Source organism: Strongylocentrotus purpuratus, unplaced genomic scaffold, assembly GCF_000002235.5.
Source record: "Strongylocentrotus purpuratus isolate Spur 01 unplaced genomic scaffold, Spur_5.0 spur5_scaffold_1, whole genome shotgun sequence".
Classification (NCBI taxonomy): Eukaryota; Metazoa; Echinodermata; class Echinoidea; order Camarodonta; family Strongylocentrotidae; genus Strongylocentrotus; species Strongylocentrotus purpuratus.
In genome coordinates, this window is record NW_022145594.1 from 1,726,063 (window position 1) to 1,752,282 (window position 26,220).

The 26,220-nt window shown below is 37.6% G+C and overlaps 3 protein-coding genes across 3 annotated transcripts in view; 2 read left to right on the forward strand and 1 right to left on the reverse strand.

Moving 5' to 3' along the window:
* Positions 1-343: 343 nt before the first annotated feature.
* On the forward strand, positions 344-4,914 carry LOC578158 (40S ribosomal protein S19). The gene is made up of 4 exons (XM_011662374.2): positions 344-433; positions 2,551-2,728; positions 3,446-3,514; positions 4,383-4,914. Exons 2-4 carry the CDS (start codon positions 2,551-2,553, stop codon positions 4,577-4,579), a joined length of 444 nt encoding a protein of 147 aa, XP_011660676.1. The 5' UTR covers positions 344-433; the 3' UTR covers positions 4,580-4,914.
* Positions 4,915-11,133: 6,219 nt separating this feature from the next.
* On the reverse strand, positions 11,134-18,888 carry LOC588120 (tethering factor for nuclear proteasome STS1). Its single transcript, XM_011662373.2, has 7 exons — positions 18,392-18,888; positions 17,365-17,547; positions 16,424-16,752; positions 15,437-15,598; positions 14,020-14,123; positions 12,650-12,772; positions 11,134-11,770 (listed from the first exon to the last, which is right to left on the reverse strand). The coding sequence occupies exons 1-7, from the start codon at positions 18,456-18,458 to the stop codon at positions 11,683-11,685; spliced, it is 1,056 nt and encodes a 351-aa protein (XP_011660675.2). The 5' UTR covers positions 18,459-18,888; the 3' UTR covers positions 11,134-11,682.
* A 6,235-nt stretch (positions 18,889-25,123) lies between these two features.
* LOC589823 (fibropellin-1) overlaps positions 25,124-26,220 on the forward strand; it is a 45,529-nt gene continuing 44,432 nt past the window's right edge. Inside the window, exon 1 of the mRNA XM_030977577.1 lies at positions 25,124-26,142. Within this exon, the coding sequence (XP_030833437.1) occupies positions 26,070-26,142 (73 nt within the window). The 5' untranslated portion in view covers positions 25,124-26,069. The remainder of the gene's footprint in view (positions 26,143-26,220) is intronic.

Consider the following 26,220-nt stretch of genomic DNA (forward strand, 5'->3'; position numbering starts at 1 on the left):
CTGAAAGCACCCCCTATCTGAGGACTGCCAACATTTCCGAACCCCCCTTTCGCGGGCTTTTTGCGGGCTTTTCCTGCCTTGGAGACCCCCCTAAATCAGGAAAAATGCTCAATGTACCCCCCTAAATTCGGAATAATTTCTCAGGAGTCCAAAGAGATGAGAGAGAAAAAGAAAAATACCCCCTTTTTAAAGAAATCTCCGGGTGAAAAGTCAAATACACCCCTTTTTTTACAAATCTCGGGCCGGACTTTGTCGCACGAAAAGTACCCCTTTACCGGACATTTTGGCAACACGCATGCGGTCATTCCGACCTCTGAGTGGGGGGGCCGGGCTGTGTAGTTATACTTTCAACAAGCTTTTTCTGTTGCGGCTCTAGCTCCCTCTCTGTTTCACCAATGAACAGCCTTTTTCGTTGAACTCAACAGACAGCAAGGTACATGAAACGAAAATTATGTAAAAAATCAATGAAAATACGTTATTTATAGAATTGTTCACCATTTGTAAATGAAATAAGTCGGTTAAAGAACCATCGTAGACATTATTTTTATATATGGGAGTACAACTTGTGTAGATTAAGATGTATATTACGGTGTAGATTTGTTCCGAAAATGACCGGAATGCCGTTGAACGAATGGTGTGCTTGGCGTGTAGGCCTATGGCATTTGCACGTGTATTGTGTATGGTCTATGAAGGCATGTATGGCCGAATGGTGGCCATGTTACTGTAGTGTTGGCTGTGTTCAGCTGGCAGAGCAGCATAGCCTAACGCTTCATGTATGCCATGATAAAGAGAAGGGCATTAACTTGATCTCAGAAAATTTAGATTCGACTCTAAACTGAAGTGAAAGAGAAGGTTGAATTCTGGAAGAGATGAAAAATAATGTGTGACTGCATGAGCGTTTTCATTGAAAAGAAAGTCAGAGAAAAAATGTTCCCTGAAAAGTAGACTAGATCTAGACCTCTATGTCTCTTCAAATGCCTTCATAATTTGCCACATGTGCCACATGTTTGTGTAGTCCCATATACATCTTTCTGTGTACAGTGCTTGCTACTTTTACCAAGACTGGGCTAACTTTTGGCCACTAGTGCAGAAGTCTAGATCTATCCGTACTTTGCCCCAGAACTCTGGGGTGAGATACCCTACTAAAACATACCGAAAATTGTCTAAATCTTCATCAATTTTTCAAATACATGATTTTGAGTCGTTATGTTTCTTACCTGTTTCGTGCCAATTTTCTTATCTTTTTGGGGGAGTATTTTTCCTAAAAACGAAGACTTGTAATATACACTTTGTTTTTCTCACGGGATTCATGGCAAACTGATGCACAATACAATTGTATACCATACCAATGGTGGGGTGAGGGCGCGTGTGTGGTAAGTTAGCCACCCTAATGATGGATTGCTTAGATTACAGTCGCTAATTAAACACGCGCGAGCTCACCCCACCGTCGATACGGTATGCAATTGTATTGCGCAGCAGTTTGCTGTGAATCTCGTGAGAAAGTAAGCCAGTGTGCAAGGCTCCACACTAACTGTTTTGGAAGGATGGTGAGTGGAGGGGCCCTGGGGGGGGGGGGGGGTGAAGGTTTTTAACAAAGATTCTAAGTCAAACTTAAATCTAAGTTGGACTTACGAATTTTGGAGAGCCATTTGTAGCCTTGAAACAAAATATATTAAAAAGCAAAAATTAAAGTATTTTAGATTTTTCATAAGTTCCACGTAAGAACATAAAATCTTTCATAATGATAGAAAATATGATTAATTTGAATCAACATTTTATAACTTTTAAAATAACTTGTACAAAATATTTTCATAGATGCTAACGGCTTTCAATAATTGTTAAGTCTAACTTAGAAGTAATTTTAACTTCGGATCTTTGTGAAATATCCCCTGGACTTACAATATGACCGCCTAAGTGGCCCTCCTCTGTATGTTTTAATCTCAATCAAATAATTGACATTTTTTCATAGATTCCAGGCTGAGGTACATGCATGACCACAAACAATTTTAATCCAAAGCATTTTTTTGTTCTTGTTGTAAAATTTTAATTTTTGGTGCAACTCGTATCCCCGTATTGTGTTGGTGTTTGTGTAGATGCTAGGCTGAGGTAGTACATGCATGTCCTCAAAGGATCTTGATCCAAAGCAGCTTTTTTTCTCTTCTTCTTGTGAACTTTTAATTGTTGGTGTAACTTTATGATTGTATCCTTCTATAAGCCAGTTCATAGATATACAAGCTGCACATGGGCAGATGAAGGTCATTTGTACCAAAAAAGTAAAACCCACAGAGATGACTACTGGATATGCGCTCGTGAAAGTTATGCAACATTATTCATTTATGCACCAACGGTACATTCTATGATACGCAGGTGGAAGTATTCTTTTCAAGAGGGCAAACAAAAGGTATTCATGAAGCACATCTAGGACTTTGGCAGTTATTATTCTAAGATGCTCAAAGTGGAACTTCTCCATGTGTAAAAGATCTGTGGATATTTGGGGTCATTTGTACCATGTGCTAACTGTAAACTCCCTTATTGTTGGTGTTTGTTTAGATGCCAGGCGGAGGTACCACCGTAAAGGACGTTGACCAGCAGGAGTTTGTGGTGGCGCTTGGCGCCTTCTTCAAGAAGTCTGGCAAGATGAAGGTTCCTGATTGGGTCGACATCGTCAAGACTGGAACACACAAGGAACTGGGACCTGTTGATCCCGACTGGTTCTACACAAGGGCTGGTAAGTCACACACACAGAGAGGGGGGGGGGGGGGGGCTGTTCCTGAGTTTGGAAATATCGTCAAGACTAGAACACACAATGAACTGGCCCCTGTTGATCCTGACTGGTTCTACACCAAATTTGGTATTAAGCCGTACACAGTGAAGAGAAGAAACACACAGAGAAAGAGAGGGATTAAAAAATTGACTTGTGCCAGTCTGAAAGATTAGTAGAATTTCTCTCTTTACACTGAAATTTCATTACATGGTTTATTGTCCAATTGGGGATACTAGTATTGTTTCATTTTAGAATACCGTTTGATAGAATCCCATTATTAGAAGTACATTTTGCTTTCAAAATGGTGAAGTCCTCGAAAAGGTTTTTCTTCTCGAACATATATATTCATATTCACATTTGCTATTGCGGTCGTACATTTACAATCGGGATCGCGAATATAAACCACATGTGAGCTTAGTGGTTTTCATGCTGAAGTGATACAAATAAAGATTTATTTTTCATTTCAGCTTCTACTTCTCTTCACCTGTACTACCATGGTGGTGTTGGAATAAAAGATTGAACTCTTTGCCTGTAATGCCACTCAATAATCATTCTGTGTTATGTTTCATTTCAGCTTCTACCGCCCGTCACCTGTACTACCGTGGTGGTGTAGGAGTAAAAGATTGAACTCTTTGCCTGTAATGCCACTCAATAATCATTCTGTGTTATGTTTCATTTCAGCTTCTACCGCCCGTCACCTGTACTACCGTGGTGGTGTAGGAGTTAACGCTATCGCCAGGATCTACGGAGGTAAGGTCCTTCATGTCATAATCTTCAAAGCTTTCTCAGAGCTAGAGCTGCCAACCAGTGCAATTTTATCATATTTTGTACAATTTTTAGAAGTAAATACTACAATCATTGCGGCGATACGCCTTGTAGCATCCATGATGTTTAATCGATCAAACCATTTAGATCCGCCTATTTGGGAATCCATGAAAGTAGAATTGGTCTTCAATTCAGTTGATTAACCATAGTCGTTGATAAACCGTACAGGTCTGGTCTGATGCTCCGATTTGTCCCAGAATTCTGATCGTTAGCTCGTATTGTTATTCTGGAACATATCCTTCAGGGCCTTGTAGATCATCTGTCGTGTAGATGAATCGCCGATGATGTAAATAGGTGTTTCTGCTAGACATCATGATATGTTGCCAGGTAGCCATTGTGTTCAGATAAAACATTGAAGCGAATACCAAATATCGTGATAGGAATGTCTGAAAGAGTGCGGTTGTCTGATATACTGACCGGGTTGACATGGTGGTAGAGTGAGGTTCAGCCATGGATATTCGAAGAGGGATGAATTGTTCAAGCCATCCAAAATAAAATCAGATTCCATGCATTAAGTCATTATGTGTTTGTATGGTTTTTGAACGGAAAGTAATCAGTATATCTCAATGAAAACTAATGAGGCGAGTAGGACATTGGTTATAGGTTCTCTCACAGCATAAAATTGTTTTAGTACATACAGTGGAACCTCTGTTATAACAAGGTATTTTCTTGGTCCCAATGACCTCTTTATAACATGTTACCACTGTACCATAATCATTAATGACATATTTTTTCCCTACTATTGTTCCACTGTTCCAAAATCATTAATGACATTATATTTTTCCCTGTGCAGGACGTATGCGCCGTGGAACGCGCCCCAGCCATTTCCACAGTGGCTCCACCTCCGTAGCCCGTAAGGTTCTGCAGGCTCTGGAAGGCGTCCAGATCATCGAGAAGGAAGGCAACTGCGGACGTCGCATCACCAGCCAGGGACAGAGGGATCTGGACAGGATAGCAGCACAGGTCAAAGCCAAGCAGGGAAAGAAGTAGAGAGACACATGACCAACATCATGGTCACCTGACCAACTTTGTGTCATGTGATCAACAATATCAGATCACATGAACTCTTCATACCACAACCCACCCTTCCCTTGAGTCTCCAATGATGGTGCTTCAACTGTCAACGCAGTTGCCAAACGTCATCATGGAAATACTCATGACCAATAAACCAGATGTTCCTTTCGGTTTGGAATGAATGGATAACAGGATTCCGTCATCTGCCCATTAACGCTGCCCACAAATGCCGCTTACAGTCTGTTGGAGAATATATGAACAGAGAGATTTGTTGAGAATCGTCAATAAATGCAGCCATTCAGCTTCTGTAATTCCTTGTTTACCTGCCTTTTGTATTTGTTTCATATCTTGTAGTATGACATTACACCGACATATGCTGTGTCTATTACATGTGTGCAACAAAGATCTTTTGAATTTGAATACTAAACTTACACTTGGAAATTTTTAAATGTATGTAATGGGAGAAATGGCTAAGAAAGATGGAGCAAACAAATCAAGACGTAGAGAGAGACAGAGAGAGAGAGAGGGAGAGAAAGAAAAAGAGAGAGAGAGTAAGATAGGGAGATGGACAGAGTAGTGGGGAAGGGAAGCAGGAATTGGAGAGAGCATGGTCTAGGTTTGAATGAATTGGAGTGATTAAGAAAGTTGTGAATGTTTAGGGATCTCTCAATTTTTGTCTCATTGTAACATCAAATTGATTGTTTGATTAAATGTGGCATCATTCGGGAGAGCTCTTCTACTCAAAAAGATCAATGATTAGTAAATTAACATTTTCTTTCAAGTAACTTCCCTTGGGGGCTGTAATCTTAGCAGTAAAACTAAAATGCCAATAATACGCTGGTTGTTTGGTATACAGGAACAGGTGGGAGAGTTGTTAGACGTTACATAAAAAGTAGTTGTAATATAATATAGTTTAAAATGTGCAAAAGAAATGGTGGGTCAGAGACAGAGATAGTGGGAAAGGGAATGAAGGGGGAGGGGAGAGAGCGAGGTAGAAGAATAGAAGGAAAGAGTGAAAGGGGAAGAAAAACATTGGGTCAGGACAAAATCGGAAAGTGTGAGAAAGAAATAGTTGAATGAAAGAAGGGCAGCGACAGAATGAAGAAATATGAAGGAAAAGGGAGGGGGACAAGGACAACGAGTGAAGTGGTATGTTAAAGTGGAAAGATTCATTCTTTTATCCGACAAGCATGAATGCAGCCAAGTCTGTTGATTGGACTTTCTTCTCATTCACATTTCCTCCTCTTTCTCTGCCCGCCCCCTCCAATCTTTCTCTGCCTATCTCTCTCTCTCTCTCATAAAGCCTATCTGCATTACCGGTAGTTTGGCCAAGTGGTTATGATTATCTCATCAAACCAGCTCTAAGTTAACATAAGAAAAAGGGGATCATGGGGTACCAACAGGCACCGATTAGGCATTGTTTGCTACATGTATTTAGAGGGCGCAAGTAGCTATTGAAAGTGTTTACTGATCATAAAATCTCTATTTCGAGAAGATCATCTTGTATATCCGCTGTGTGTTGTAAAGAAAGACACAAACATTTTTCTTTTCTTTTAATGGTTTTTATTCAAATCCTGAAATCATTGATCAACAAGAAATTCAATCAAAAGGCTTCCATCCAAATACATCTCAATATGTACAACCTGCCTCACAACCCTACATAAAATCCAAAAACAATTGTTTCTGTATACAAGTATTCATCATAAACCATGCCTTCTGTATGCTGTCTGTTATGAGGAAAAAGGACATTAGCTATGTGAAAAAGGATATGAGGTAATGGCCCTCTTTTTCTCGGGAGATAAAATGTATACAAAAAATACTCCACATCAGTAAGGCACATATGGCTGAATGTAAATGGAATTTGAATGAAAACAATATGAAAATAACAGTTTACATTTAATTCCCTTTATGCATAATATCCAATTCAATATGAAGAAAGGTTCTAGTTACTGTTTAGGCCCAACATACTAAATTCTTTAAACTGCTGTACATATATTCATACAAAACTGACTGATACAGGGTGCTGTTAAACCAGAATTCTTTTTGCATAACATGTATGAATTGCTGGCGAATTTAGGGATTTTGAACACACTTGTTTGAACAACATGAGCTGTAGAGGGCTTTAAATCATAGTACTATCAATATTTTATAGTTATAAGAAAAATATCATCATCAAAATTGTGAAACTTGGTTTAACTAAGCCAACTATAGTACATGAAAATCCAATTTTTCATACAAATATCCTGTCAAATTTCTTACTATTTTAGTTACATGCGGAAAATAAATTCTTAGCCAAAAACTGATTATTATATATTAAACTAACTCACTAGTTCTCCAAAAGATATTGTAACAATTGAATAAAAACTAGCACTTCGTTAATTATATTCAATTACGGTACACATAAAAATATGGAATGTTATTATATCAACTGCTTATAAATGTATTGTAATGCGAATTATGGTACATTCAAATGAGTCCATAGCCTGAGGAGAAGAATTTCATGAAGAACTACATGTACTCTCAATTATAAATGAACGCAGAAAAATATCTCATATAAAATGACAAATCTTGAACATATTTACATGTTTTGTATTAATGAATTCATAAATAAGGCCTAATTCATAAAAGGTAGCAACAGTGGAAAAGGCAAAGGATTTTGGGTATATTTTGTTATTTTTATTTTTAATTTAATTTCTGTATTCATCACACATAGACCAGAGTAAAGAGCTCATTCGCACCACCAGACCAACTCCATACCGATCAATTCTAGGCCATAGGTGTCGTCTCATTTTATCGTTTGGTCTGTTGTAGGTTTGGTGCCAATCTCGTTTGTCACAACTAGTGTATAGCCCTTATATATAGCCCCCATTGATCAAAAATACAAAACTTGATTTATAACCAATGCAATACATCATTGATACTGCCACCCAACAAAATTCATTGAGAAAAATAAAGTAATATCGACCAGCAAATCTCTTATGGCAGACATAGCAGCATTGCATGAGGTCAAGGATTGAACACGAGACATACATGTATTAATCTTTCAAAGCTTTTCTAAATAATACCCTGTTTGATAATAGGAAAATGAATGACTTCATTAGAAAACAGTTCACAAAGAGCATGTTCACTGTTGTTGTAGTTGTAACATTTGCAGTACTTTGCAAAATCTACAGTTGCTAATATTACGTAAGAAATTAAAGCAAAAAATACATACATGTATTTGCATATTCTAAGCAACAGCAATGGTTGTCCAAAAAGAATACTTTTTTAGAAATTAAGGCACAGTAAAGTACAACAAATATAATGTATCTTTTTAAATACAAAATAAGTTATTTAATACAGTACATGCACAGCCAAGATAGTGACTGCGCACCGACACAAAAGCAATTCAGCTGACTCAGAAACAAAACAAACAAACATTAAGTAACATTATGAAGTCTTGGAGGGTATGTTCCCCCCCCCCCCAAACACACACATTCTTTCACCTATTCCTCTAAGATGAACACAAAGTCAGTTCTCGGTTGTATTCACCATATCTGTATGTTCACATTCACTGCCAGTATCCTTGTAAATATTCAAGATTTCAAGATTTCAAATTTATTCATGTTTCCAACAAAACATTACAAATCAATTATAAGCATTTAAAAGAAATTTTAAAAATACATGTTGGAAACAGAGGGGTCCACTAAAAAGCAATGCTTGTACAAGTGTGAACACCTCAAATGAAACTTAGGAATAATGAGTAATTAAATTAACTAATCTATAACTATAAAAAACCTACAAAATAGGGGGGGGGGGAAGGGGGAATGCCAACAGAGACGAGAAAGGGACAACACAATACTATACACGACAAAGATAGAAGAACACGGTCATAATACAAAGAGTAGACAATGACAAAAAGAAGTGAGAGATCGAGGGTACAGAACATAATACTAAAAGATGAGCTGCATGTGGGGTTGAGAAGGAAAGAGAAATTAAACAAAATACAACATATGAATGCAGCGCTCAAAATACACGGGGGCGGTGGGCGATTCGCCCCCGTGGGCTACATAATCGCCCCCGTCAGGTTGCTCACGGGGGCGATTGCAAAATTAAAAATCGCCCCCGTGGAATTATAAAATAAAGATTATCTTTTCTGTTATAACTTTAACACAATATTGAGTTTCAATTTTCAAACCTTAAACCAATGAAATGGAACTTAGATTAGCGTGCAAGATTTCTCGTTTTATTAGTATAGGCCTATTATTACCGTTTCAGCTCACAGTGCAGTGCCGCCGTCAGCAGTGGTTATAGGCCTACTTCTTCTTAGCGGTACGTGTGCACGCTGCCGCGCCATGTCTGCTGGAGCTGGAGGCGATCGCGCAAGGGCAGAAAGATGGTCATGGAGAAGTTTTTCGTTGTAAAAGCGTTAACCCGCTGAAATCTGGTGATTTCAAATGACCAGCAAATAATGAACCTCAAACAGTAAATCAATATTAGGGACTTTTAGATCTGCACGATGAGAACGTGGACTGCAACGTGTGACCCCCCCCCCCCCCCCCCCCCCCCCCCCCCCCCCCCCCCCCCCCCCCCCCCCCCCCCCCCCCGGCCCCCTTGGGCTGCCAAGTGAAAATGTGATATTAAACCGGGGGGATGCTGGAGAGGAGGACTACTAATCTATTTTATTTTTTTCAGGGGGGGGGGGGGGGGAGTGAAGCGCCGTTTTAGCATGACTTTCTTTTTAACTCTTACTTTCACCTATCTCAGATAACCCTAAGTTTTTGGTTGCTGCTTTATATGTAGTTGATAATGCATGATTAAAATAAAGAGAGAGAGAGAGGGACAGCCACCATCATTTTGCAATGGTTCATGCAGGGTTCGTGTAATGTACATTTTGAAACCATTTCTTAGCGTCTCAACCCCAAAGAAATAGCAAAACTATTTTTGAGGAAAAGCATTATACTGAATTAAATAAAGAATAATAGCTTTATATTGGATGATACTAATACTGATACGGGCTAAAGACAATGTGGTATTTGTATAGAGGTATTCCAAAGTGACATTCTGATAATCAACATTTGTTCTGGTATCATAAATGTATATACGCATAATACAACTGATCTTTATGATTTCTTAACGTGACATGGCTTCTTCTCCCCCTGCAAACAAAAAAAGAAAACAAGGTTATTTAATAAAAGGATCATGCGACAAATAATCATTGTGATTCAAATTGATGCAATGATTTTTTTGAATAAGCAATGCTTTTCACCAGAATCTTCTTTGTAAAAACGACTTTTACAAATCTCAGCCATGCAAATCTGCCACTGTGTTGTAAGATCACTTTCAGATTAGGAGAAATGTATTCTTTAATGAGTATTTTACATTGAATGGAACGTCTCAACTCAGTAAGCATGGCTGAGATTTGTAAAAGTTGTTTTTACAAAGAAGATTCGGGTGAATAGCAGTGCTTATTCAAACATATATTCGCATCAATTTGAATCACAATCATTATTCGTCGCTTAATCCCTTTTAATGACCTTGTTTGCTTTCTCGTTTGCAAGGGGAGAAGAAGATATGTCACGTTAAAGACATCATAAAGATCAGTGTTGTATGCGTATATATTATATACACAGGCCAGTAACAGCTATGTAGCTTGTAAATTTGTAAGAGTGAAAATGCTGATTGAAATGATAATGATGAAATAGCAAATAATTGAGGAGTATCATAGGTACCAATTCAATGGATATTTGTATAAAAAAGAGCCCCCGTCAGTACTAAAAGAGCCCCCGTGAGAAGGCTCACGGGGGCTCTTTTTGGGGGGAAGAGCCCCCGTGGACAAAAAATTAATTTGAGCCCTGAATACTGTTCATGCATTACTAATGATGCTTACAGTATTGCCTAATAGAAAGGAGACACCTTCCCGCAATGTCGCACATTTGTCTTTGCAATAATGTATGCATTCACATATAACATGGCGTGAGGGTGTCTACTTTCTTTCGAGCAAAACTGTAGTTGTGGTACAGGTTTTCCATATGTAGGCATGGTATGGTGGCATCACAAAGCGTGTTCATACAACGCTCAGAGCACGATGCATTCAGATATTAACGTGACTCCATCCCTATGTGAATAATCACACATCAGTGTTCCTTGTGAATCATTACAAAAGGTGCTAAGATTCTCATCATTTAGAGTACATCCGAAGAAGAAACACATAGAAGTGTGTTCAATCCAAAACGTCGCAGTAAAGAAATATACATATACATGTATCTATGGGATAATTGTCTCAAGAAACAATGATGGCATCAATTACAAAACATAACAATAATGCAAAAGATCTGTCCACATAAACAAGTAGTATCCCAGGGCTTGTAGGCATCTAAAGCCGTGGTCACAAATGCCATTTTGAAATGCTACGAACGCCGTACGAACGATTTTCAGACAATGGAAAAACAGGGAGATTCGTACAAAATTATCATTCATACGAACCTTTGTGACCGTAGCATAACTGATCAGTTGAATGACATTTCTATTACAACATTAAAGCTTTACAATCAAGGTATCCATACTAGTGGTAATCCATCTCTCTTTAGCTGCACTTCTGAAAAAATGAGTGTCACAATATTCAACCTGTGTAGAAGACTTGTCTAATTAAGTTGTGTTCACATCATAATCCAAGCTATGCTTCGGATATCGTTTCTATTGTCCAACCTCTGCAATCAAGTTTCTTTCTAGGGTACACCATCACCTTATACGCTTCAAATATTCTTTCTCTGTTATCGCATCAAACATTTAGGATGTGTCATGTGGAGTTTCATGTGCCCTTCAGATGACCGAACTGTCAAAATATCCGACCTCTCAACACTAGGCTGTCCCTTGGGTGTGTTCACATCTTGATATTAATCATCCTTCTGATATTGTTCTTTCATGATATCTGTAGGTAAGACTCTTCCTTCGGTGTATTCACATGGTGATCCCAATCACGCTTCAGATGTCGTTTCAGTCATACTAACCTCTGGATGAGTCCTTGCATGTATGTGTCGTTTCTCTCAAGACATCTGTATTGAAGCCTCTTCCTAGGGTGCGTCCATATCTCATTCTAATCATGCTTCTGATGTGGTTTCCGTCATGATATCTAACCTCTGAAGGCAAGCTGCCATCTCTGGAGCTGAACTCACCATGGCTTCAATCCTGCAACAAAACGAGGGAAATAAGAGCGAGTGTGAATCATCTCAATGAACCACAATATTACAGCATACACTTTTTGACAGTCTGTTCATATAAAAGGTAGAAACGTTGACCAACAATCAATGAGAGTGACAAGAAGCCTGCAGATTCCAGGACAACCCAACCACCCCCCCCCCCCCCTCCCTCCCTCCCTCCCGTAAAATGATCAACACGTTCATGTACAAAATCAATTTAGGACAACATTTCCACTGAGAGTGATAAGCCTAATGTAACAAGATCCCCCCCCCCCCCCCCCCCCCAGTATTTAGGGGCAGTTAGCCAGGGATGTGTTGTTTTCCTTTGTTAAACTGTAAAGCAAATCATGAATTTCTTTCAAGCTTGTTAAATAAGTGATTTTGATGAGTTTTATTTCGGGGAGGCGGGTCCGTACTGAGTCTTTGGTGCCCATGTGTCCTGGGCGCCTGGTAAGGTTAAGCCCTGATAGTATACAGTGACAGTCATCTTTCAGAAGAGATTTCAGTGAGGGTCTTACTTTGGTCTGAACTCCTACAATGTTTGTTATGTAGACCGATGGCTCCTTTCCTGAGGGCCTCTACACACATACAGCAATTAGTTTCTACCCCGTCATATCCTAATCAAAATCATGATGTTATATTTGCTTCACATTAACGGGATATTCAATTTTATACAACACCTACGTGGATTCTTGTCATTTGATTGGAGGATTGTTGGTATATATAATAGATGTTATATTGCACGGTCGTGCATTTTTGGTTATATGGTCTGTGCATTTTTGGTTATATGCAGACTGCGTACCTCTCAAGCAGGTTTGACTGTATATATAAAATCTTCAATCAAAATATATTTCAATGAGGGTCTTACTTTGGTCTGAACTCTTGCAATGTTTGTAGACTAAAGGCTCCTTTCCTAAGGGCCTCTACACAGACGCCAGCCAGTCCGAGGTAAGAGGTCGTCCTGAGACGATTATGGGCAGGGCACTCCCAGCTAAATCAACAAAAAGAGAGAGAATAAAAATGATATAAAATAAACAATGTATGAAAAGTAAACATGGTTATTTAGCCATGATGCCAGATACATTAGCACTAGATTAAAGGTAATACAAAATTTTGATATGGGGTCATGAATTCAATTCAAATGAACATATTGGAAGCATGTGCAATCCTACAATATTCAATGATCGTTGTCGCAGTTGAAATCGAGTCTAAAGTGATGAAATTGTAGATGTTAAACTCTTAATGTTGTAAAGCTCCCTCTCACGATTGATATAACTTTAGCTTCAAAACAATGTTTCTTGACTAAAATCCACCACTTTTCTATTCCTGTTTGGAAATTATACATAAGAACTGCATATTCCGAGATTATGATGGTCGCAGCTACCATTGTATGGCCGTAGGCGATTTGAAATTCAATGGGAGCATCGATAAATTAAATTTTTTAATTTTTTGAAATCATTAGCGTTTCAGAGCCCAATTTTGTCGAAGTTCTAACACAAAGTTTCACGATGGTAATGCAAATTTTTAAATTCATAATCCAATCCTGTTGAAATATTATTACCTTTAACAAAAAACTTGTGTCATAAGCCTTTTGCCCTTAACCCACACATATCCTGTTCCCTCGATGAGAGGGAGTGTCCTTAAAAGTTTGAAGTATACAGTTCAAAGAAATTACTATCATCCCTTTTAGCCAATTAAGCCTTCATTTTCCCCAAATACAGCTAATTCAAATACGGTACATGTAATTGAAAGGCAATTCTGAATCAATTTGCAAAACAAAAGAACGCAGCTCAAGTTTGATCCTATAGAAATGGAAACTCTTAGCAAGGATTAAGGATTTATCACATCCTTTAGTAATCTCTTTATTGTATGAACAGCCCTGAATAGAACTCAAAACATGACCATGCTTGCACAATTGTATTCAGTCAGGATATAATCTCAAGAGGTCCGATAAAGGTTTTTACCTCACTTTTCCAAGATAGTGTTTTGTAACTCTCATATTCATTATAGGTAAACCAAGAATGAATTAAAGTGAAACTGTAAGATGAAAGTTCCTCAAGACAAGAAATACGGTCCTTACAGACAGGTGGTCTTTACGAACAGGTTAATCAATATACATGTATTAAGAAGCACAGCTGTTCAGGGGATATTAATGTTTTTTCTTTGTATACAAGTGTGTCACTACAGATGGCTTCACTGGATTCCATCTAATCCATTAAATCATTTAATTGTACTTACACAGGGAGTTTGTGAACCTGTTGCCAGGCAACCAGCACATATCGTATTGCTGCATCCCATGCTTTACACTTCACGAAATGGCGGCCATGTTGGATGCATTCCTTCTGTATGGGGAAATGGACACAAAATATTTTTCAAAATAGATTAGCAATTTAATTCAAAAAGACAGTTCCGGGATACATGCGTGAGTAGATACATACCTGTACATGTTAGTTGTGCCAAATTGTAAAACGAACTGAGAAATAAAAACATTTAAAGAGTGCTTATAAAAAAGTTATGTATGTACATATACTTTACATGCCATGTATTAAATCATTATTTCATAGTTACATATACGGTATAATAACTCATAAAGTATAATCCAATAGCATTGCATAATTTACCATTATAACTTGACAAACCTAGTTTTAACATACACATTCAGACCTTGGGGAATCTCTTTCAAATACCTACAGAATCAATACTATGAGAAGATCCCCTGTTCCTATACTCAAGCTTAGCTGATCTTGTATGGGGGTTGACTCATACCTTGATGAATAGATCCCTAAGTCATGGCTGCTGTGTATTCTTGGAAGAGGGATTTAAAGCCTTTGTTTCACTGTTGACCATTCACTTATGACTGACCAATGACACTGGCTGGTGTGGTCAGTCAGCTTAATTACATGGTTTGGTCAATGCTCATACAAACTGGCCAATACAATGGACTCTAAGACACTTCAGCAATACATGGGACCAACACTAAATGCTTTTATCATCGTCAGCCATTATCGACCAAAGAATGGCAAAGACTGCAAACCTCTTGAACTATACACAACTCTTTGCACACAATGAGATGTACACACAGAAAGATAGAACCTACAAATAAATGCAAGCTCTGTCAGAATATTTTTAAAAAATGGGAAATGAGAAAATACCAAAACTTATTAGAATGTGAGTAGATCTACATAAAGGCTCATTTCTATATTAATATTTAACTAGTACACACAGACAGTAAAAAGTTTGATCTGAACCTGCTTCAATAAAAAGTGAGTGTGGAGCCATGCTGCTCCATGAACATGTCAGTATCAATTATCTTGGACGTGAGCGCTATACAGCTTACATAATATAGGAGAAATGTGTGCCTGACCAGTGGCAGTGCAAGAATGCACATCTAAGCATGATAAGTAAACATATGATCAAAAAGACCCCTATATTTCCACTATGTACATGTATATCATCATCCCAAAAGAACTAACCTATAAAGATGATTTATCATTTTTTTCAAAAAAGCAGTACAACACATTGTCTTTCATAGATGTTTCCAGTGGTTGAATGAATTGCAAACTGCATCAAGATGGGTTGCAGTTCTTATAAGCACTAGGTAACAATATAACAACAAACAAACAATGTATGAACATAATCCAAGAAAACAGCTTACCTTGAATTTAATGATGTGTAGTCTGACCTGTCTGTAGGAGTAAGCACCACGTGATGAGCTTAGTCTTGATCTTGGCATAGCCCTGTAGATGTTATGAAGCAGCTCACATACTTCTTCCTCACACGATGATATATCAGGCTCAGGGACCAAGTCTTGAAGATCCTACAACAGGGTATAATAATAATGATAATGGTGGGTTCTTGTATAGCACTCATATCTGTCAGACTTGACACTCTTGGCACTCCTAAATATTACCCTGGCTTTAGTAACCCTGCCATTACGGCCATCTAGCATTTCAAAGAATTAATTCCTGCAAGGTAACCATTTACATCACCTGGGTTGAGTGTGGCAAAGTTAGATCAATTTCTTGCCAAAGGACATTAGTGCCGCGGACGGCTGACCTTGTGATCCACAGTCTGGTGACGTTTCCACGTGACCAAAGAACAAAATTTTGCGGGCTTAAAAAGGAAAGGAATTATTCTCATACACTATCATACTTCGCTGTATATAGAGGAATCAGCTAATAGCTCCGTATTTCTAAAAACCTTATTATTTGGAACCTTTAAGTGTAGTGAATCATAGGCAATGGCCATTTCCACAGAAAGTTTTGTGGAAGGCATTCAGTCATTTCTGAATTAGCTGTAAATCTAATATTTCTAGTGTGAAACTTTCATAAATCTGAACCCCTGAAACAATTCTTGAAAGTTTGCTTCTCATTCAAGCCCATAGAATACTGAACGTAAGACAACTTGGGCTAAAGTAAACTTGATATAACAAAACTCAATTTCATTCTGACATCTTGTTTTATGCAAGCCAAAAACATGAAATGCCTCTTGATTCGGAACACTTGCATTTTTAACAAGCCAATTTAGTGCTTTTTATGACCCCGCCACTATATTCAAGGTATATTATTCATATGTAGGTATTATTGATTTGTAAATGTTTTTAAAGTGGAAATAAATTGAATTTAAATTTGTTAGAAATTACCTCTTCTAAGTCAGGATGTTGTTTGATTAGATCACCGATAACCGTCGCTAGCTGATCGACTGACAGCGCCCTCAACCGCTTAACAAGGTCAAGCGCAGACTCCCTCCTCTCCTTCCTTGCTTTCTTGGCTCTCCTCAACCACGACACACTCTCTTGAAGAATACTCTCCTCTGCACTGCCAAGATGACTGTAATAGTCAGATGTCTGGGTGATGTTGCGTTTCCGTGGCGATGACCTGGGTGATGACCTGCAAGGGGATGATGGGCCAGGGGTGCTGGCCAGCTGGGGCTTGAAGTCATCAAAGGTAGGTGAGACAGGGCGATCCAGGTCTACAAAAGGAATCAATAAATATATTATTAAACGTGGAAAATCAAAAGGTCACTGAAAGTAGCTTTTATTTATCACAATGACTCAAGAACTACATCTAAAGCTCCAGGTTCTAAAATTTATGGATGATTTATCAAGAAAAACAATCAAAATTTTTAATAGAAATCTTGGAAATAATGGAAAGGTCATAATCTGCTATTGAGCAACATAACAAATGATCATAAAAAGGCATTTGTCAATGATATTGATTTTGAGAAAAACTTTTGAAACCATTTTCTGTTTAACATTCACTCTCTTCCTATACTTTAATATAAATGTATACTGTATGAGCAGTTCAATATTTGCAAAAGAAATACTTTTCGTCTAAGCCTTTGAATTCTAAACCCTATGAAGAAAAAAAGAAATATATGTGTAAATCCATGTGAGATGTTGAATCATGAACATGAAATTCCCTCGTTGATAAAAGGACGGAGTGCAAAATAAAAACTAAGATCTGTAATCAGTAATTCATGGTACTCATTTAACACATAATTCAGAGTGTGTTTGAATGGAAAGACAGAAAAAAGACAAATATATAAAAAGAAAACGCAGATTAGAAGAAACATTGGACTCACTTGGATAGAGTTGAAGTCTCCTCCTGGTTCTACCAGTAGCATAGAGATATTGAACAGGAGAGCAGAACGGTCCCTCTCCTCCCATTGCAGTGATGGGGATCCGAGGGGGGCGCTCAGGGCTCATAGTGATGACGATCGAGTTACCAGATCGGGTGGTCCTTCCGATGTTAGCATTGCTGTCAACTGAAAAAAACATAAAAACAATGTATACTTCATCAAAGATGTTTTCTTCTCTCAAGCAATTAATTCAATTTTTGTCAGAAACTGAATTCTTAATGTTAGACTTCCAAAATCTTTGGTGGATAATGGGATATCTAGTCACTCTACGTAAATTTTCATCTAGTAGACCCAAAAATTACTTATTGCCCATAGACCCTATCTATAATCTAGATCCATAAATTAAGACACCATACTCCTTACCTATGGAACTCTCTTCCAGAATCTATTAAATCATGTTGCTCCCTCTACTTATGGCCAAAGTTAAAACGATGTTATTATCAATATCAGCTAGAATACTCAACATAAAATTTCTGTGTCAACTCTTCATTCCTTATCATGTCATCTCTTCACTTCATTTCAATCATTGCCATCATCATTGTGTGGAGACAGGAGAGACGGTCTTGCTTGCGCCTTCTTGCACTTGCAAAGATGGCCAGTCTATAGTGAGGACAGGATGTTAGTGATGCTAGTGTCTCTACCGTATATGGCCGTAGGTGTTTGTCACGCATCTTGCAGCGCGTTTCTGGACTCTTTCAATTGATTTTATGTTAATTAAAAGACTAATTGGCCCAACTTTGAGGGTCAAGTTATGACCTTTGAACTTTATATTTCATTAGACTATTTCTGTTCATTAATCTTTTAAAATTAAATTTTACACTGGAATGACTGAAGTCTAAATTAGACCTAACGTTAGAGTCTAACTGTTAGCCTAGAATTTTAATTCCAATAAAAGTTTTTTAGAAGTCTAGATCTACATCATGTTTAACTTGAACAATAATTCACATTCACAAGCATTCCCTTAACTTACTGCTTGAAACTGGCAGCTCTCGCAACACTTCAGGTCTTGAGTTGTTATTTAATCTTCCTGGAAACATCTTGAATTCAGCTTCTTCTTCGGCCAAGTCCGAGTCAGATTCCAGAATCTCCCCTTGCCAGCGGCCAGGCGTCCGGTCGTCCCCCCGTCGGTCGCGGTCCCGAACAACCCTGGACAGAGAAAAGCCTCGGCCTCAAACTCAAAATCAGCGGTATAGTTTACCGAGTTTTCTCGCTAAAATCCCACTCATCTAGATGGAGCCTGAATCTAGAATATTACTTATAATATGACAACAGTGACATCAGCTGAAAGTTGGTGAAAAATCCTACAGGAAAACTCTGAAGCAAGCTTTTAAGAAACAAATCTTGAACGCCGCCCTAACAAGCTCCAACAAGCTAGCCCCAAATTTATCGATCTTGGACCCATTCATTCATTCATCAACGCATATTCTCTACGCACAATACAAGGCGCGAGATCAAAGGCTTCTAGCACAGCCAGAATTTCGCGCGGGAGTGAATTTTCGCGCGGGGTTGGTCAGGATCGTAATCTAATGATGAATATGCAAATGAGATTAGTACTTGTATCCCGTCTCTGTTACTTTGAAATGAAATAGAACGGTAAATAAATGAATGTGGATACTTTGTGGTACACATACAATAGCACAAGAGTTTTTAAAGAGAACTTTTGGCCCATTTTAAGTTTGGAATAAGAAGGAAAACCGTATTTTAGAATGAGGAGTGATATATGAATATTTATAAATTTAAAGGCCGCTTGTGAATATTAATTAGGATAGGAGGCGGGGCATCGTTGCCGCGTTTATGTCGTTGTTAGGGCCTAGGTACTATATCCTTTGTACAAGTACAGTATTGAATGCAAATCGTTACTTCCAAGTTCGGCAGCTCATATGTCGAATTATAACATTAGACAATGAAAATGACAATTTATTCTCACGTCATTCACATTGGGGTTTCAGACAAGCTTACCATCAGTTTGAGTTTGTCAATTTAACAAATCGAATTAATATGAAATAACATGCACTATCGACAATAGTGAGAAAAAATATGATGATAATAATAATAATAATAATAATGATAACAAAATCGTAGTAATAATAATTATAATAAGAAGAACAATTATTAAGAAAAACGATAATAATAATGACAACGATAATTAAAAAGAAAGTAACTGGTACCAGTAAATTGTTATTTGAATGAATGAATTACTGCAAATAATCTTGATATCAATTTGATTATTGTATATAAGACAAAACAGAGAAACATAAAGTTGATCAGGGGCGGATCTAGCTTTTTGCTAAGGGGGGGGGGGGGGTTGACCAAAATAATGACGATGCGGAGCATCGTCCACGAGCCGCGAAGCGGCGAACCGATTTTTTTTGGGGGGTGTTTATTTGAACCCCGTAAGTGATGTTTTCCTGGCATCTATTAACACAATGGAGACCATAAAAAGCAGTGCATGATAACGTCTTTTTAAATCAAGTAACAGTTTAATACACAGTTATATCCAGAGTTATCATGTGTTTGGTTAAGTTACCAGATGAGTTGAATATCTTCTCACAATATTTGCACTTGAAAGGGTTTCTCTCCAGCGTGCGTTCTTTTTTCTTTCTTTTTTTCTTTTTTTCTTTCTTTCTTCCCCTTTTTTTTTTTTTTTTTTTTGGGGGGGGGGGGGGTTTAAACCCCCTAACCCCCCCCCCCGTAGATCCGCGCCTGTTGATATTTAACTCACAACATGTTTTATGCACATACCCATGATCGAGTATTCTGAGGCCCCTCCCCTACTTTTTTTGTCTATCGGGAGGGGGGGGGGGGGTACGTTACTGTTCGTGGAATGTTGCAATGGGGCCCTAGATCGCTTCAGAAAGGTCTATTATCACACAAAAAGTAAAAGTATAAACACCTGATTCTCCGCCATTCTAATAATTTGTTTTAGTTTTGTTATAAATTTTTTTTTTTAATATTTTGCTTTTGTTATTTGTTTATAATTGCTTCTTGATATTAAACAGCAACACATTTTGTAGCTTCTAAAAGGGCAAAATGTTAAAACAGATTTTAAGGGCTGAAAAATGCTGTTTTACTTCTCTCGATGGTTTGCGCCTCATTAAGGGGTGATTTTGGAAGCGTTTATTTGATTATGAGTCCATATTCTAAAGCATTAGACAGGTTAACTATTTTTCATAAACTATATTCCATAATATTCCATAAAACTGTTTATTTTACCCGATTTGAGAAATGCTTTAATGATCGAAATTGACAGCCTCCCCCACCCCATCCCCCTCCGTTGCAGGCCGGGCCACTCAACATGTTGCACGGGGCAAATAAGAGGAAGCAAACGATTTATGAAACCATACAATCCAGCATTCATTCACATTTCAAATTTATTAAAAGAGAATCCACACTCTTCAATTATTAGTAGGGCCTACATACAAATAGTAACGAAATTATTTCTAAATAAATCTTTAAAATAAATCAAGTAAATTAATCACGGTAACAATGCACAAAAATGAATTTCAAATAACTCATTCATCAAGTGAATTTAAAACATACTATAGTAGCTGCGCTCATAATGTTCTGACACTCATTATTGAAGAGCGCCATCACAACAATGGTGACCGTCACATAAAGAATAATAGTTAAATGGATTGGATTACTGGCCTTCCTTGAAAGTAAATGAAGATAAATTACCAAATACTTTATCTGATTTTTATCAATGGTCTCTTCGTAATTCTTAATCCATCGAAATGTCATTGTATGTTTATCTCTTTTTCTAAGAATATAGCTGATCAGAGACCTTTGTTTATCGGGGATGAGTGCTTAAAGGTAAAACCAGTATTGGAAACGCCCCAATTTCAAAAAAATGAAATGGAAGCTCTCATTACCAATCATGTGAAAGAATATGTTTTGACTAATACATGATGATAAAAAATTTGCCGGGAAACCGCCTACTAATTCATATATTTGGTAAATTTGTTTCTCTCATGGTCTGTGAGAGATATAGGGTAGTCCCATATACATCTTTCTGTGTATAGTGCTTGTAACTTTACGAAGAATGGGCCAAATTTCTTATCATTTTGATGATTCCAGAACCTTGCAGATGCTAGATGCTAGATGCTAGATGATCAACCTTTTCTGATCGATTCCACAACGCTTCTTTCACAATGCAATCGCATGACCATAACTGGTCTTTACCTTTAAACAGTGTACAAAAAGCAACAATTTTAGGAATAACTGTGCAGTCCGATTTGAAATGGGACAGTCATAAAATTATCTCAGACCTTTTATGCCGTGCTAATAAAAAACTTTTCATGCTTCGTATTCTCAAAACATACAGATTACCATTCTGTGATCTAGTAACAATTTACAAAGGATATATTCGCCCAATATTGGATTATGGAGTACCTGCATATCGGAAACCTCACCCAAAGTCATATCTTAAGTTTGGAACGAATCCAGAAAAGAGCATGTAGGACCATATTAGGTGATCAATATATTAATTATGACAAAGCTCTTGAAGTGTGTTCTTTGCAGACCCTGTCAGATAGACGCACACAATTATGCACTAATTTTGCTTCATCTCTTGTCAACAACCCACTTTGTAAACATTGGTTACCTGTTAACAATAATGTAAATTATTCACTGCGAAGAAGGACCAAGTATCGTCAATTTCATTGTAAAACGAACCGCTATAAATAGCTCAATTCCGTACCTAATAGACTTGTTGAATGCATGAATGAATCTTAATTGTCTACCTGTTGAATGGTCCGGAGTCTCATTGTCTGCATACATTTTAACATTTTTACATTTTTACATTTTTACATTTTTACATTTTTACATTTTTACATTTTACATTCCGCATTTTAAATTTTAAATTGTATGCTTCCATAATTACTTGTAACATCTTTTTAAAATGTACATTGAATAGTGATAAGGTTTTGTAGCAATCATGACATGGCAATTCAGATCAGTTGGTGTTCAAGTCTTTAATTCATTTGCTTATTTCTCTCCAATGTACGAAAGTCGGGAAGGAGCTTACTTGTTTTGTTGATCATTTTTTTTGAAATACCCGACACTCCTTGACACGAGAAGTCCAAGGATGAGCGAGCAGACCGTTAGCTAGTGTATGGGAGTATGAATGGTGGTGTGTATTCCATGGTACAGGAGTGAGAATAGGAGCGTGTATAGGAATGAGAGCGTGTATTGAAGAGCAAAGGGCCTGCTTGCTCATCCTTTGACCCACTCTTGTGTTACCTCACAAAATATATTTTAAACGTGACTTAATTTGCCTGTTATTGCCTTATAGTCATATTAGTTATGAACTTTATTATGGATTTTGTTATATACTGTATGTTATACTTTGTGACAATGTCAAACCACATTTGTATGTATTATAATTTATTGCCAATGTAAATTGTTCATAATTCAGCCATCTGGCTGCGAAGTGCAATCAATAAAACCTTCTCAATCTCAATCTCAATCTCAATCTAAATAATTTCGTCTCAGACGTCCAACGAAATATTGTCAATGTCAATTATGGGGCCAAAGTATAAGCATCTTATTTGAAACGGGGCGTGATAATGTTTCGAATTCTAAACTTATAAAACTTCTTTCAATATAGTAAACAAAAAAAGTATATTATTTAATGGATAACCCATGCACATATTATGTGGGATGTCCAGCCAATGATCCAGTTCTACAATATTCCTCTCGCTCTCTCTCTCTCTCTCTCTCTCTCTCGTAATGTTCTCAAACTGGACAATGCAACTGATAAATAATTCAGTCAATTAATCAATACATCAATCAATCAATTTATCAATTAGTCAATCAGTCAACCAACCAATCAATCAGACAAAGTAAACAGAGAAAGCAATTTGATTATTCAATTAGGACGGATTTGCTCGTTGTTTATGAGGAATGAGAACGTTATTTGTATTGTATATGGATCTGTCTCAAAATGTTTCAGAGGAAATTGAAAAGGAATGTAGAAGAAAACATACTACATAATGTGTGAAGGATAAGGGATCACATTTTGTTAAAATTAATTATCTGCTTTAAAGAAACAGACCCTATCTCAGATATGAGGGAAGAAACTGGGAGGTGATATTTGGGCAAAAGGAATAATGAACTCTTTCTACTCTCTCCGCCAGAGTGGGAATAAAACAATACTTCAATTAACACGATCATTAAAGACTTTTGAAAACTTTTCTCGAAGGCAGCCAAAACCCTTTTGTTTATCAAAGAAAAGTCATAGGAAGTTATGTAATGTGTCTTTGTAATGTTCGTTCAGTAGCCGATGGGAAGGGCTATGAAATTGCCAAATGTTTCTTATACATTTTTTTTAATGAAAGTCTTTTTGATCGTATTTTGACTTCATTAGATCATGATAAAACTTCTCGAATTAATCGATTGTGAACACATAATGTAACTTTGTTACCGGCTCGAATAGATTGAAACTAAAGTTTTAAAGAGAAATTTGATTTTTTTTAAATATTTTTTTTAATTGAATAATAAAAAGACCAGACATTAAAAATAACAAAATGCAGTTATGAATAACATTGCACAATGGTTAAATCATCACGGAAATGGAAAGAGACAGGGAAATGAATGGGACAGACGAAATAAAGCTTGAAATAGAAGAACAGAGAGAAAAGACACGTCTAAAACACCTCCCTGTTTGGACAAACATTGAAATATACAATAACTACATAATTGTAACCAGTGGTGAGATAATTACTTGAAACACAAATATCTTGCAAGATAGGAAATACAATTATTGAAATATCGATAAATATTTAATTTATGAGTTATACATTCATCCGGAGTTTGATAGGAACAATATCGAAAATCGAAAACATATCCGACCTCTGGCTGTATATAATTATATGCAAGAAAACAGACACACAGAACCAAAAATCGGATGTGTTTTGAGAGAGTGCATCAATGTGTATAGCTTCCTGATGTTTGGTAAAACGGCAGTTAAAACTTTCCTCCAGTTTTATACATGTACCAACAAAAAAAATCATGAAATAAATGCAAATACCAAATAAAAATAAACGATAACATTGAGAATTAAACATTAAATTCGATTTCAAATAAAAATACATGCTTTGTGTTTTCCAGCTAGCTGTACAAACATTGAAACCCCTTATTTTTTTAATTAATAAATTAAAGTTAACTGAAGATGATGAATATGGTTTGTTATTAATTTCGAATTCATCAACGTTTATTTCAAATCTGAGTTAAATGTCGGACATTGGAAGGTTCACGGAGTGGAGGTATCTCGTCGTTCTACACATTGGAACGTGATGTGTATCGGAGTTCCGTGGCAGCTGGCGGGTCATCGTCTATACTACCCTCGAAACTCAGGAAGAAGATCGCGATGTCGAGAGTCGACCGAATAAGTCCATGGTTGAGGGGAGAAGACGACGGGAAAAGCAAGAAAGAAGATCGGTCCTGCGTGCTTTATTGAGAGACGGTATACCTAGTGTTTCAAAGGCCAATTAATTATTGTTAGGAAGTGTATCCACTCAAGATTAATATTATAAGCAAGAGAAGGGGAGAGATATAGGGAGAGAGAGAGAGAGAGAGATATGGAGAGATAGGGAGAGAGAGAGAGACTGAGAGAGAGATAGGGAGAGAGGGAGAGAGAGAGAGAGAGACAGACAGAGACAGACAGAGACAGAGAGGGGTCAGGCGGAAAAAATGTATCGCCTTTTGATATGCCTATTTTGTTTGCCCCTGATATTTGATCTATTTTTAATCAGCCATCATAAAAAGGCACAAATAAATAAAAACTCCCGTCAATGATTCACCGAGCCTACGTCAGAGCTGTAATATTTATTGAGAGAGTGCATTTAATGTATTCAATATTCAGGGAACCCTTTTGTTTAGCTAGGGTGAAAGCTAAGGAGGGATACGCACCAGTAGCCACGCCCTTGTACCACCCCGTCCACTCCTGTGGTAATCCGTACCACCGCCAGCTCCGCTAACTGTACCGGTGTCATACAAACTTAATTATTTCTGTATACACGTATACAGTAGCGCTTCATTTCAGCTCGCACGCGCACCGGACTAGACTTTACAAACTTTCACCGTGCTAATTACAAGCGTCTCAAAGCAGAAAACGGATTCACAGTTCTAAAATGTCAGGGATGAGCTTGCAACCGTCATTTTAATGATAAATAGATCACCTTTTTTTTGTTTGAGGAGCTAGAGTGGATACAGTATTGACAGGGGCCAGGGGAGGAGATCACATATCACACCCAGGCATTGATCGGTCAAGTTGTGAAACTATTCGGCAGTGGATCCGTGGAACGCCCATTATTACCCGAGCCGATACCACTAACATTTCAATGCTTTAACTATTGTGTGTGGGGAGAATCGCATTGGTACTTCTCTATTATTAACGTTAATAATATTATAAGTAGAAGTCACACTCGATTCATACTTTTAAGAAGTATTTTGGAGGACATTTACATAGTTTTGCACAATTGTTTACAGCTGAAGACTGGGAAGTTGGGGCAGAATACGTGTGTGATTGCATGGAAAGAGTGATAGAGATCGAATAGGAAGGATTTATAGTTTTGTACCCAGTGCAGTGAACCAGTACCACTGTACTGTTTAGTTGAGTCTGTGAAAGGTGTCTTTGGAAAGTAGACATGACGCCTTCCCGTACTCTGAGGATATTCCTGGTGTCTGTGACAGTTTCTTTGATGTTCATCAGCATAAATGGTGAGTATTATCAAGGGTGTTGATAAGGGGGAGGGGGGGGGGGGGGTCAGGGGAACATGTGAACATGCGATCCCCCTT

Excerpts from the sequence above, each read along its gene's own strand:
- LOC578158 (XM_011662374.2), top strand. The coding sequence starts at position 2,551 with ATGCCAGGCGGAGGTACCACCGTAAAGGACGTTGACCAGCAGGAGTTT. Across the intron at positions 2,729-3,445 it reads CTGGTTCTACACAAGGGCTG|CTTCTACCGCCCGTCACCTG; the intron begins GTAAGTCACACA and ends GTTTCATTTCAG. Across the intron at positions 3,515-4,382 it reads TATCGCCAGGATCTACGGAG|GACGTATGCGCCGTGGAACG; the intron begins GTAAGGTCCTTC and ends TTCCCTGTGCAG.
- LOC588120 (XM_011662373.2), bottom strand. The coding sequence starts at position 18,458 with ATGTTTCCAGGAAGATTAAATAACAACTCAAGACCTGAAGTGTTGCGA. Across the intron at positions 15,599-16,423 it reads AACATCCTGACTTAGAAGAG|GATCTTCAAGACTTGGTCCC; the intron begins GTAATTTCTAAC and ends ACCCTGTTGTAG. Across the intron at positions 11,771-12,649 it reads TTGCAAGAGTTCAGACCAAA|GATTGAAGCCATGGTGAGTT; the intron begins GTAAGACCCTCA and ends GTTTTGTTGCAG.